Here is a 12,069-nt window from a genome sequence, read left to right as displayed (position 1 = left end):
AGCTCTTTATAATATCCACATTTTCACTCCTCTAACTATGGACTACATTATTTTTTCTTTTGTCTACTACTTCTGTGAATAATCTTCCTACTTCTTCTTGTGGATATCCTCTCATTTCCATCATTTTGCAAAAATGTATTGCTTCTTGTTCAAACAACTTGTCCTCTTTTGTCAAATTGCTTATCCTTTTCACTTGTCCTTTAACTATATTCATTTTTGTTTTCTTAGGATGTAGGCTAGAATAATGCAAATACATATTATTTTGAAAATCATTTTTATATATTTTAGAAATTAGTTTATTTTCTTCTGAGGTCTAAAAAATTGATTTTTCTTTACTATAACTATAGCAAAATTTTATATAGGAAGAAACATTATTAATTTAATGTAAAAATGTTAACTCATCAATAGAACCGTCCCATATTAAAAGAACATTGTCAATAAAATGTAACATCTTTACTATATATTTATTAAACTCACTTTCTATTATGTTGGCAGTTTCCCAGCCTTGCATTGTAATTAAGCTTATATTTATACTATGAAGTATTGTTAAATGCTGGGTATATAATGTAATACTGCGTTTTTTAAAATATAATAGGCAATTGATTTTTCAAGTAGGTAATTACCTATTAATTATATAAATTGTGTGTTTTTAAGACAAAGCCTTAGTCTGAAGAAGTCTCTGGTTAAGGAGACAAAAGTGCTTATTGCTGGCTTTGAATTTACTACTGGCTTTGAATTTGGAATAAAGTGTTTTTCTTCATCCTGACGCAGCTTTATTTTTTTGGGTTTGTTCTACGAGTTATTAGCTTGCTGCTATTTTGAGGAGAATACCATATTTATATCATCTGGCATGGCTTAGTGGTAAACCACTTTGTTTATGGTGTGCAAGGTCCTGGGTTCGAGCCTTGCAGAGGCTGTTTATTTTGTTGCTGGGCAGAATACAGGCTGTTGGATACAGAGTGACTAAGGCACTTTAAAGCAGTTGTAAGCGGGTTTGCACGTAGGGTAAGCACTGCTAACTTCTGGTTACTGTTTCTTACACTCAGTTAGCTTCTAAATTGGTTAATGTTCATAGGCAGTGCTTACCCCCGCCAAATAGGCTTAAACCCGCTTACTGCTGCTTAAAAGTGCTTACTCCCACTTACCCCATGCTAATTTGTTTAAAAGAAAAGAAAAAGGGGTTGATGGGGAAAGTGGTGAAAAAAGGGGCACAAAGAGGGAAAGACAGTAGGGAAAATAGCCAGGGATGTGCAGGAAGGGTGTAGGGAAGGTCCATAGGTGCCCATTTCTTTTACAGCAACAGCTGTGCATATATACTGAATTTGGAGGTAGATTTGGCACTCAGACTCCTGGACAACAATAATAAGTTGTGATGCCAATTAGACTCCCGGATTACGTGTGTCCAGTGGACATGTGTGCGAAATGGACAGCTATGTATGGGGCAAAATTTTTTTTTTGGGAACAGATTACCTTTTTTTTTTTTTTTTTTTTCTTCAGGTGAGAGTTGGATGTTGGGGAGGGGTAGTAGGTATATTTGGGGCGTAGGTTCAGACAAGACGCATACAGGGGCAGTATATGACATGGGGTAGTAGGTATATTTGGGGAGTAGGTTATCAGACAAGATGCATACAGGGGCAGTATATGACACGTGGGGGTAAACACCTTGGACAGGGAGGGGTGTTTGGAAGTCGCAAGCTCATGAGTCCCCAAATGGAAACAGTGGGACTGAGGTCCCCACCAATGGGCAGTCACCACTGCACCTTCATGACCCCAAAGGTGGCTGTGCTGGGGGCTGGGTAGGAGGGGCAGGCTCGCCCTCTATTTGCGCCACGTGGGCGTAGCTTGTCTCACATCTCCTTGTCAAGCTCGCTATGCACCACGGCCTGGACCTGACAGGGGTGACTGGTACCTCTCCACCCCCGTTCCCTGGGGGGGGGGCGAGCCCCATTCCCTGTGGCGGTTCCACCTGAAGGTGGTGCAGGGCCAGTGGAAGGAGAGGTCACAGGCTGGGCCCCAGACGTGCTGGTGCCCGGTGCCATGGCCAGCTGAGGTGGGACAGATGGGTCCGCTGGGACCGGCCTTCCCATACGAGCTATGCTGTTGCAGTCTTAAGAAAGATATTGGTTAGTAATAGTCAACAGCATTCAGGATTAGGTATAACAGCATGTATAGGTATTCCCATTAACGCAAGACACCAGATTTACAACAGTTGCAGAGCAAGCAGAACACATGCGTATATGGGACAACAGTGGCCGTTACAACAGCATGCAGGTTTCATTGATGGCAACAGGCCACCAATATGGGAGTATTTTCACATGGTACATGCATAGAACCAAATGTGAATATTTATAAACCACTAGGACATGCCCCAACAAACGTTTGGAGTGTACACATACCCATTGAGTTGTGTAATTAGGTTATTGTAGCATATATGGTGGGGGTGAGAGAGAGAGAGGTCAATTAACTAATATATCCCTGTAGTTTTCACAACTTTCTTAGTCACTGCAGTGATCTGTCCCTTACATGTATTATTACACTACCCTGTGTCCTTACTTTGTACAATGGTATGTTTGTAGATTAGTATATACGTGGATTGTGTCTTGCGTATAGTCTACATCTCTTACCTGTTATAGTTGTTGAGAAATTAATTGTTAGCACTACCGGATGATTCCTACACATACTTCCAGATTCTATGCTTGTAGACAAGTATACAAGTGAACTGTTTGTACCTACAGTCTACACCTCTTACCTGTTATAGCTGTGGAGAAAATGTTTAACACTATCTGACAAATTCTACACATACTCCCAGATTCCATGTTGATGTTATACACATACCTAACAATCTGTTATTGCACACACTCTGGTCACAGCTTGCCAGGATGCAGGTGTTAACGTGACATATTTTGAGAATAGCTGTCATACACTTTGGGTGAGATGCTGCAATGACAGGTTTATTTTCATATACATTTTCTGACTATGTACAGGTCTGACTATCAGTTATATGTCAGTAAAAGCTGCCTACATTTCTTGGATCAACACACTGATTTGTCAGGGGAACAGGTTACCGGCAGCAGATTTGGGCCATTTATCTGGACATGCTGGACAGATCAGAACAGTTGAAGGGTATGACTATGCATACAGCTTACTACCTGAACATTCGCCACAGTCTGTACAGTTGATGGTTATGATTATGCTTACAGCTTAGTATCTGAACATTCTAGCAAATTCTGTACAGTATTATGCATACAGCTTTCTATCTTAACATTCTCTCAAACTCTATACAGTTGTTGAGTATGATTATGCATACAACTTACTACCACTCCCGGGATTCAAACCCCTGCTTGCTGTGTGTGGTAAAAATATTACAGGTGACATCACAGTACACTGTGCAGTCAGGGAATTGGTGTGAAGCATTCCAATGTTTTCTGTCCGTCTCCCTCGGTTGTACAATATGACTGACCTCTTGGGACTTCCAACATTGTTATACTGAGCTTCCTACACATTTTATCTGTGTTCAACAGTGTGGGTAACGCTGCTTAATACAACAGTACCATTTATAGAATGCATCACTACAACAACATATGGCAGCATAATGTACACAAGCACTCCGGGGATTATACTTTTATTCACAAGATATTACACATTTATTTACACACAACCTATATGACAGTCTTCCTGCCATATTGTCTAGTTTATTCAGTACATCCCATACCCAATACATTTTTATACTGGTACAACACTTTCTAGAACTGTTATATTTATTTGTTATGACAGTACATACAAGATTATTATTAACCTGCGTCGCGACACAACCTTTGCAGCCTAGCACCATGGGCTTGCTGGTTCGCAGCCCACTCATCTGCAGCAGTCAGAGAAATACAGTGATATTTAGCCATTACCTATCCATAGTATACACAAGCTAGGCAATCATTATCTTTGTAGTAGAATGAGTAGTTACTCAGTGCTGGGGCATCGGCCATCTGCCTTGATTCTTGGATCCACTGCTCCCAAGAGATCCCCCCTCCGCCACTTCAGGTCAGCATGGTGATGCCTGACCTGCTCACCAATCTGGGGGATACTAGTGGCACTGGTGAGATCATGGGTGAGACTGTCCCAGGCCTCCATTTTATACTGAGAGCCCTGGTACTGGCCCTGCAGTAGTCTCTGCTCATACCATGAATCTGGACTCCTGGGTGCCTCAGCGCTGCGCTCCAAATTGAGTGCTTTCCCCAACTCCAGCCATTCTGCCTACAGTAAGGAGCTGCAACCAGTTATGGGACATATTCACGCCTGTGGGGTTTTAATACGCCCGATTTCCCGCACTTTCCCATGATTGGACGATTTTGAAAAGGCTAAGCTATGGGCACACCTGCTTACCTAATGTTGGCATTGCTTAAAGGGGTATACCACTGGGCCGATTGAGTTAGCCAGCCTACACATTGTTTTCACCAACTAAGCTGAGCTGTGCAATGCTTAGCATTGCTCATTATTTAATTTGCATTATATTTTCCTTTTGGCATTGATTTATTATTTGTTACACGTTTGGGGTGGCGTAAGCCACAAAACTATGGGCTAGGCTTGTAAATGCCCTCGGGCAGATAGCCTAGTATGAACCTATGAACCTATGAACCTATATATGTGTCTGGTGTCCATGATTCATGTGTACTTAAACTGTATGGGGTCCTGGGAACTTCAGCACTTTAGTACAATAACACCTCACATCTGGCCTTATTGCAGTACTCCAGTTCACATATTTATGTTATGTAGCAGATTATACAACATCACACTATACATAGATTCCTTTCACATGTTCAGTTTGATTTTCCTATGGTGAGGATTTGTTTGTTGAAACCTCAGTTTTGTGTACTGTTATGATGGCTTAGTGGTTAACTACTGTGACTCTAGTGTACAGGGTCTTGGGTTCGAGCTTTACAGAGGCTGTTTATTTTGTTGCTGGGCAGAACACTGGCAGTTGGATACAGAGTGATTAAGACAGTTTAAAGCAGTTGTAAGCGAGTTTGCACGGTAGTAAGCACTGTTCACTTCCTGTTACAGTTTCTTATACTCTTTTTTTCGCTTCTGCATTGCTTAATCTATGTAGGCAGTGCTTACCCCCATGCAAACACACTTAAACACACTTACATATGCTTACTACTGCTTATTTGTGCTTAGACTGTTTACTAGTGCCTTATTCATTATGACACTGATACTTCACATGTGCATTTCCTGCAGTACTCCAGTTCACAAATATATGTTATTTAGTGGGTTTTGCAACAAAAATCTTGGTTATAACATGCTTTGCCATGTAAAATAGACTGTGCTGCAGTGGGACTCGAACCAGGAATGCCTGCTTGTTAGGCGAATACTCTGCCCACTACACTATTGCTGTGCTGCTTCACTTGCATATATCTTCCTTGTTATCCTCTTCATTCTTTTAAGCTGCTTTAACTGTAGCTAAGCAATGGGCACACCCGCGCACCTACAGTTAGCTGTACTCGGATTTAAAAAAAAAAAAGGTTTCTTCATGTAATTTATATGTACTGTTGCTGTTTTACACATGAGGGATTGTTGGTGGGGATATGCAGACACCTATGAGCGGTCTCGCTCATTTCTTACCACTTTCTGCTGTTCTACATTGCAGGGACATGTTTATTCTGAGAGCTCTGCTCTCAGACATGCCCCCTGCACTCATACACGCTCCATGTAAGCCTAGGAGCTCTGGCAGTGTGCCTTATTAATATGCATGTTGCGCTGCCATCCTGCTCCTAAATGGGCACTTCCGTGCAGGACTAGCTTAGTCCTGCACGGAAGTTTAGTAAATCCGGGGGTTAGTGTAAGCTTTCTTGAATCTAGCCCTACATCTTTTTTAATACGTAATGTATTGCTAGGAGATTATGGTGACATGATGGTGAATATTGTAGACATTTTAAATTAAAGTATAATTTCATCTATTGTAGTTTTTTTTTTTTTTTTTGAGATAGTATTGTGTTTTTAGAGTTTGTAATTTGGCTAGTCTGCATGAAATGGTCAGTTATTTTTATGGAAATATGACAGATATTTTAAGATGAAGTTTATGGTAAAGTTAACTGCCGCAAAAGCTCTTTTTAGTCTACTTGCTTTAAAGTAGTCATTTACACTGAAGGCATTTTATTTTTGTGTAAAGTTTACAGCAGCCTGTGCTGTGTCCCGTTTAAGCCAAAAAAGTTTTTTTTGTTTCATTTTAGAGCTGTGTTGTGAAAGCCAGGTGAAAGCAAGGTTGTTTGGTGTAAACTAACCTTGTTTAGTCTTTGTTAGGTCACAGTGACAATATAGTGGTTATACATTTTGTCTTGGAATGGTCAGTATCTGCATACTGCAGTTGAGATTTTCCTGCATTTGCTGTCATGGTAAGTTATTACCCTGTTTCTTAGAAACTGGTTGTGGCATAAGTAAAATAGTGGATAATGAGCTTTTTCATGCATCTGGGTATCTTAATTTGGAAAACGTATTAAAATCTCCAGCTGGATGCAGTAGTGAAGCCTAATATTGATCACACTAATTATATATTCACCACTAGGTTGAGAATGTAGCAAGGTATTTTGACTTAAAGTACGTGAGGACCTGTAGTTGGTTGTACTTATCCTGTGTTAATACAGAAGGAATTGTGGAACTACATTTAGCATTACTTACAGATCTGACTAGCAGTAATGAAGGACAGGGTTGCACATGCATACATCATGTAGCAGCCAGTCCTGGCTTCCCTAATAACCTAGCTGATGCATTATCCTGCTTGTTACAGTTTCATAGCCAAGATGGCACACTTGGGTGGATGGATAACCCATCTAGATTATGAATACAGTGACACTTCAGTCATCTATCTTAAGCTTTACATTTTTTTCAGTGAATATTAACATTTAGTTTTGCAGCCTCATTTCAAATGTATAGTAAAATCTAGTACACTTTATTTCAGTTATTCAGATTAACAGTGTGATAACTTTTCAGCAACAGTTAGTCTTTGTGGTAGTTGCGGAAATCCACTGGAAAAAAAAAGTAGAAAGGATGGTGACTTTTGTGTGAAACAGCTTGATTATTTTATCCAAATTTCTTTATGGGAAAATGCCATTTATTTTATGACACATTGAGTCCAACTGTCACAGATTAATAGTAGAAAACAGTGAAATTATTATACATTTTACTGATTGAGTGATGTTTTTTTACTGTACTTGCAGGAAAACAATGTTTGATCACTGAAGCTACTAGTTTTGCAAAGAAAAATCACAGGTCCCTGCCAACATGGCCAAGGATGAATATGGGCAGTTTGTAGACTGGGACAAGATGGTTTCTAAAAACCAGGACTCTGGACCCAAAGAAGTGTCATGCACTGACATGAAGGAACTCAAACAGTTTGCCAGACAAGGCTACTGGGCAAAAAATCACAGCCTTAGAGCAAAGGTATACCACAAACTGATCAAACGCATCCCTTGTCGGACCGTGACACCAGATGCAGCTGTCTACTGGGATATAGTTGGACCAATTGTGGGGGTGAAAGGCTCCCGACTGCAGCCATTACCAGAGTTTGCAGATGGCAACCAAGTTCCAAACTACTGTTTGAATTCTGTGGGAATTACTGCTGTTAGGAACATCCTTATGTGCATTGCCAATCAGTTTCCTGATATCTCCTTCTGTCCTGTCCTCCCTGCTGTTGTCGCTCTGCTATTACATTACAGCAAAGACGAGGGTCAGTGTTTTGAGTTGGTCTGTAGAATTCTAGCATGCAATGATCCTGGTAGACGTCTGATCGACCAAACCTTTTTAGCATATGAGTCATCCTGCATGACCTTTGGTGACCTTGTTAATAAATATTGTCCAAAAGCCCACAAACTAATTGTGAGCTTATCAGAAGATGTCTTAGAGGTGTACTCCCATTGGTTACAGTGGATTTTTGGTGCACTTCCCTTTGAATATGTTGCCCGTGTTTTTGATGTACTTCTGGTTGAAGGTTACAAAGTGCTGTATAGGGTAGCACTTGCCCTTCTCAAATTCTTTCATAAGGTAAAGATAGGAGAGTCGCTGGAGCCAGGCAACGTGAAAGCAGAAATTCAGGATTTTGTTCAAGGGATGAATAAGGTTGTATCAAGCGAAAAGCTTTTGGAGAAGGCTTTTTCAATACGTCTATTTTCCAGGAAAGAGATCAGGCTGTTACAGATGGCCAATGAAAAAGCATTGCAGCAGAAAGGCATCACAGTGAAACAGACAAGGTATGGATTGCTTTTTCCTGTTCTGATTTTCCACTGATATGTGGTTATGTAGAAAAGGGCATATCTGATGACTTATGTTTAATCATCTAGAAATGTAGCTGGTCAAAAGTTATTTGTTTTTTTCTGTTGTATGCATTTGTACAGGGTAGTTTCTGAAAATCTCCTGCTGCATGATGTCACAGACAAATAGGCAGTAGTGGCCATTAACTCCACCAAAAGGTGTGATTGCATGGTGTCATAGACAAAGGGCTTTAGTTATCATTATGAGTTTTAAATGGTTACTGGGTAAATGGATACTATGTATGCTGAGCTACTGGGTGGTAACATTTGGAATGTCAGTGAATTGCTTTCATTGAAAAGACGACGCTTGTTGATATTTCTTTATTTTGTCATAAATTACAGCAATCTATTATGAAACAAAACCCAAAATATAGGGCATCAAGACAACCAACTTAAACATGAGTAGAGTTTCCATCAAAATCAAATTGCCTGAAGTATGGACTACACAGCATTACCCTGGTGTTGTCAGAGTCATGGTTAAAACCAAACCTTAACTTCTGCATCTGTTTCAGTGACCGTTTTATGTGATTCAGCAAATATAGGAACCAGAATTGGTGGAGTGGTACTATTACTAACCAAATTAAACAAACAGTTGTAGGTTTCTATCAGAATAGTTTACCATCACCAAGACTGGCTTTTCTGAAGTTCTTCTGGGTAGCCATGTACATCTAAATGTGTGTCTGCAACTTAACTCCCACCATCCTCCTTTTTTTATTAAACCATAACAGGAATTTGATTCAGTACACCCAAAAGAGTTTCCTTCTGTTGGGGTTTTCTCTCAGTTTGCAGGAAGAAATTCAGTCACAATTTGCATGAAGAAATTCAGTCAAACCTATCATCTGTTGTCACAAAATAGGCTATGGTCTAATGCTGCTTGAGCTCTTTGGATGCATTAATGACCGGCACACCAACTCTACATTAGTTGCTCCCCAGTAGACCAGGAAAAGATTGGAATCTTGTATTTCTAAATAATTTATCAGCCATTACCCATGCATTGCCTTGCAAATCTCCATTCAATGTACATACAGCAGACATTTTGCTTGACAGAAAGAACTAGTACATATAAATGCTTTATCCTTAAAGTACAACTGTATCTGTAACGGATATATCAACTCAGCAGCTACTTATTTCACTGCAGTCTTGTTCTTAATTCAGAATGTAGTGTTCCCATTTAACAGAATCATAGCAAATGGTTTGACCCACTTTTGATTGCTGAATTAAGATAAAGAAATACAGTTTGCCACCAATGTAAATTACCATTCACAAATCTCTGCCAGGTCCTCTCTTCAACATAAACATTGCACTTGCCAAACTATGAGACCCTCTACACCAGGGAGCCTAATTTCTCAATTTAAATTGATGCTCAATAAAAAGAGGGGCATCGTGGCTGTTAGATAAGCCACTAATACTAATGTTACTCCGATACAACCTTAACTCGGAATCATCTGGTTTATCATTCAGTACACTTATTGTCTGTCAGATGTCCTCCACTGATTTAATGCTGATTAATACAGACAGTAATGTTGAGTGTTATTTTTGCATCTACTCGACTTTGTTTTTTTTTTTTCAAGCTGCCCACTCATTTTTCAAGTCTCTTACAGCTTGGTCAGGCCACTTCCATCATCACTCTTTCAGTTTTACTTAAAATCAGACCGAGTTTTGCCTTTGTCCATAAACTCTGTAACACAATAGGCATGTCTACACAAAAACTGTTTTTCTTGCTTGCATCAGGGGAAAGACCACTTCAATAGCTAAAGTTGAAACAGAGTTCCTGAATGTAAGCTGCTATCTTTACCAGACTCAGCAGTATCCTCCCCACATCAGCATTCGTTCAGGGTATCTGTCATGCTTTGTCTGTCTCGCTCCTTCCAGGAGATTTCTCTCCATCTTTAAAATATGGAGCTGCCCTTTTGATCTTCAAAGAAGAGTAATTTTATAGTACTTTGGGATTAATTTTCAAGGTAATTAATCAGAAAATTTCTCATTCCCTTTGCTCTGATGTCCTTCATGGATGCATCTGCAGTCATAACAAGTGGGTTGTCCTGTCGTCAGGCAGCCCTTCAGTCGGCCGGATTCCAAAGTCCGGGTCCGGCTTCGGCTAATGTCGCACTCCACCCGACGTCATCTCTGTTGGTCTTCGGGTATAAAGGCATCAGCCGACGCCATTTTCCTCAGTCTTTCTTGCCGCGTGGCGCCCGAAGCAGAAGCTGTTCGCAAGTGCCGGCCGGTCGGATCCAGAGATTACTTCTACCGAATACTACTTCGAAGACTTCTAAAGCTAAGTACCCCGTTGGGGACTCTTTCTTGCCTCAGCCGATGTCAGAAAAAGTTAACAATTGTTTAAACTGTGGGAAACAAATACCTCATAAAGATTTCCACTCTTACTGTCTGCCTTGTTTAGGCCCAGCCCACGACGTAGCAGCCTGTTCGGCCTGTGCTTCTTTCAACCGACGAACGCTTAGGCGTCGGTCGGAGTTTGCAGAACAGTTTTTCGGTTCTGTTTTTGCGTACATTATGCCGTCGGATCCTCCGACTACCCAATCTAGCAAAAAACGCAAAGATAAAGACCGACACTCGCGGTCCGCGGTTTCGGCCGAAACCATGGTCAAGCAAACATGAGTGTCTCGGTTTCGGCGAAACCGAGAAAACTGAACAAAGTACAGCTGAACCTATTCCTACAACTGAGGCCCCTGCTACAACTCTTGAAACGACTTCAGAAACTTTACCCACTACGGTGGTTGACTTATCAGACACCATCCCCTTGGATGTTTCTACCCCAGCACGTGGTGCTGCTAGGCCTCCAGCAGCCATGTCCATTAAGGCCTTCGCCAGGGCTAAAGCAGCCAAGACTACTAAAACAGTGCCTGTTAAACCACCCACATCCAGGCCCTCTTCTAGTTCTCAAATGCTTACTTTGGCAGAAGATTTAATTTCTTTAATTAGAGGATCTCAATCTCACCCAGACAGGGCCTCTCAGCCCCCAGAGAAGAGACCTAGGGCAGAGCCCCGAGCCAGTGTCCTCTGATGATTCTGCTGATGAATCAGACATAACTGACCAGCCAGAGGCTCCCTTCTCCAATTTTGAAGATTCTGATGCTGAAGAATCCATCCCAGCTGCTTCCCCACCAGAAGAATTCTCCTTTGGAAACCTTGCATGCCATGCGAGAACAGTTCCAATGGCAGCAACAGGATTTTTCAGACTCCAGAAAAGACTTAGGACTTTTCTGCACCTCCCACAGCACAGGCCCTTAGCTATACCCCTGTTCTCTCTGTGGTGGATGATGCTTTCAATGATGTTTGCTCCGCTCCAGATTCTTTACCCCAGCCCCTGCCAAACCAGACAGATTTTACAGGGTGCCAGATACTCATCACCACCTTTACAAGGCTCCACTTGCAGACCCAGAAACTATATCCCAGGGCCCCAAGGCAGTAGCCGACCATAGCTAAAACCCTATTCCTTCTGAAAGGGAAGCAAGGTCATTAGACAGATGGGGTAAAAAGGTCTACACTTCAGCTACTCTCTCAGCTAGAGCTTTAAACTGTCAGTTTCACATGATAAAATACCAAGAGTTTATGCTGGATCAGTTAACTAAAAGACTAACCACTGATGAATCTCTTGATAAGAAATATGTATTAGAGATGGTAAATAACATACAACAGGTTAGCAACCATTCCTTAAAATGTGGCTATGATGCACTGGAGGCTTCATTTAGATCAGCCATGACAGGCACAGTGATAAGAAGGCATGCATGGCTAAAGGAACAAGCTTTAC

At 41.1% G+C, this 12,069-nt stretch overlaps 1 protein-coding gene across 4 annotated transcripts in view; it reads left to right on the top strand.

Annotated features, from left to right (window-relative positions):
* The window catches only part of TBC1D24 (TBC1 domain family member 24), a 526,383-nt gene that overhangs the window by 92,674 nt on the left and 421,640 nt on the right, over positions 1-12,069 (top strand). For all 4 annotated transcript variants that reach the window (XM_044089247.1, XM_044089249.1, XM_044089246.1 and 1 more), the window contains exon 2: positions 7,209-8,237. In XM_044089247.1, the coding sequence (XP_043945182.1) occupies positions 7,273-8,237 (965 nt within the window). In that variant the 5' untranslated portion in view covers positions 7,209-7,272. The remainder of the gene's footprint in view (positions 1-7,208; positions 8,238-12,069) is intronic.

This window comes from Protopterus annectens, chromosome 12.part0 (genome assembly GCF_019279795.1).
Source record: "Protopterus annectens isolate FY-2018-M chromosome 12.part0, PAN1.0, whole genome shotgun sequence".
NCBI classification, from domain to species: Eukaryota; Metazoa; Chordata; order Ceratodontiformes; family Protopteridae; genus Protopterus; species Protopterus annectens.
This window is presented reverse-complemented; position numbering and strand designations above follow the sequence as displayed.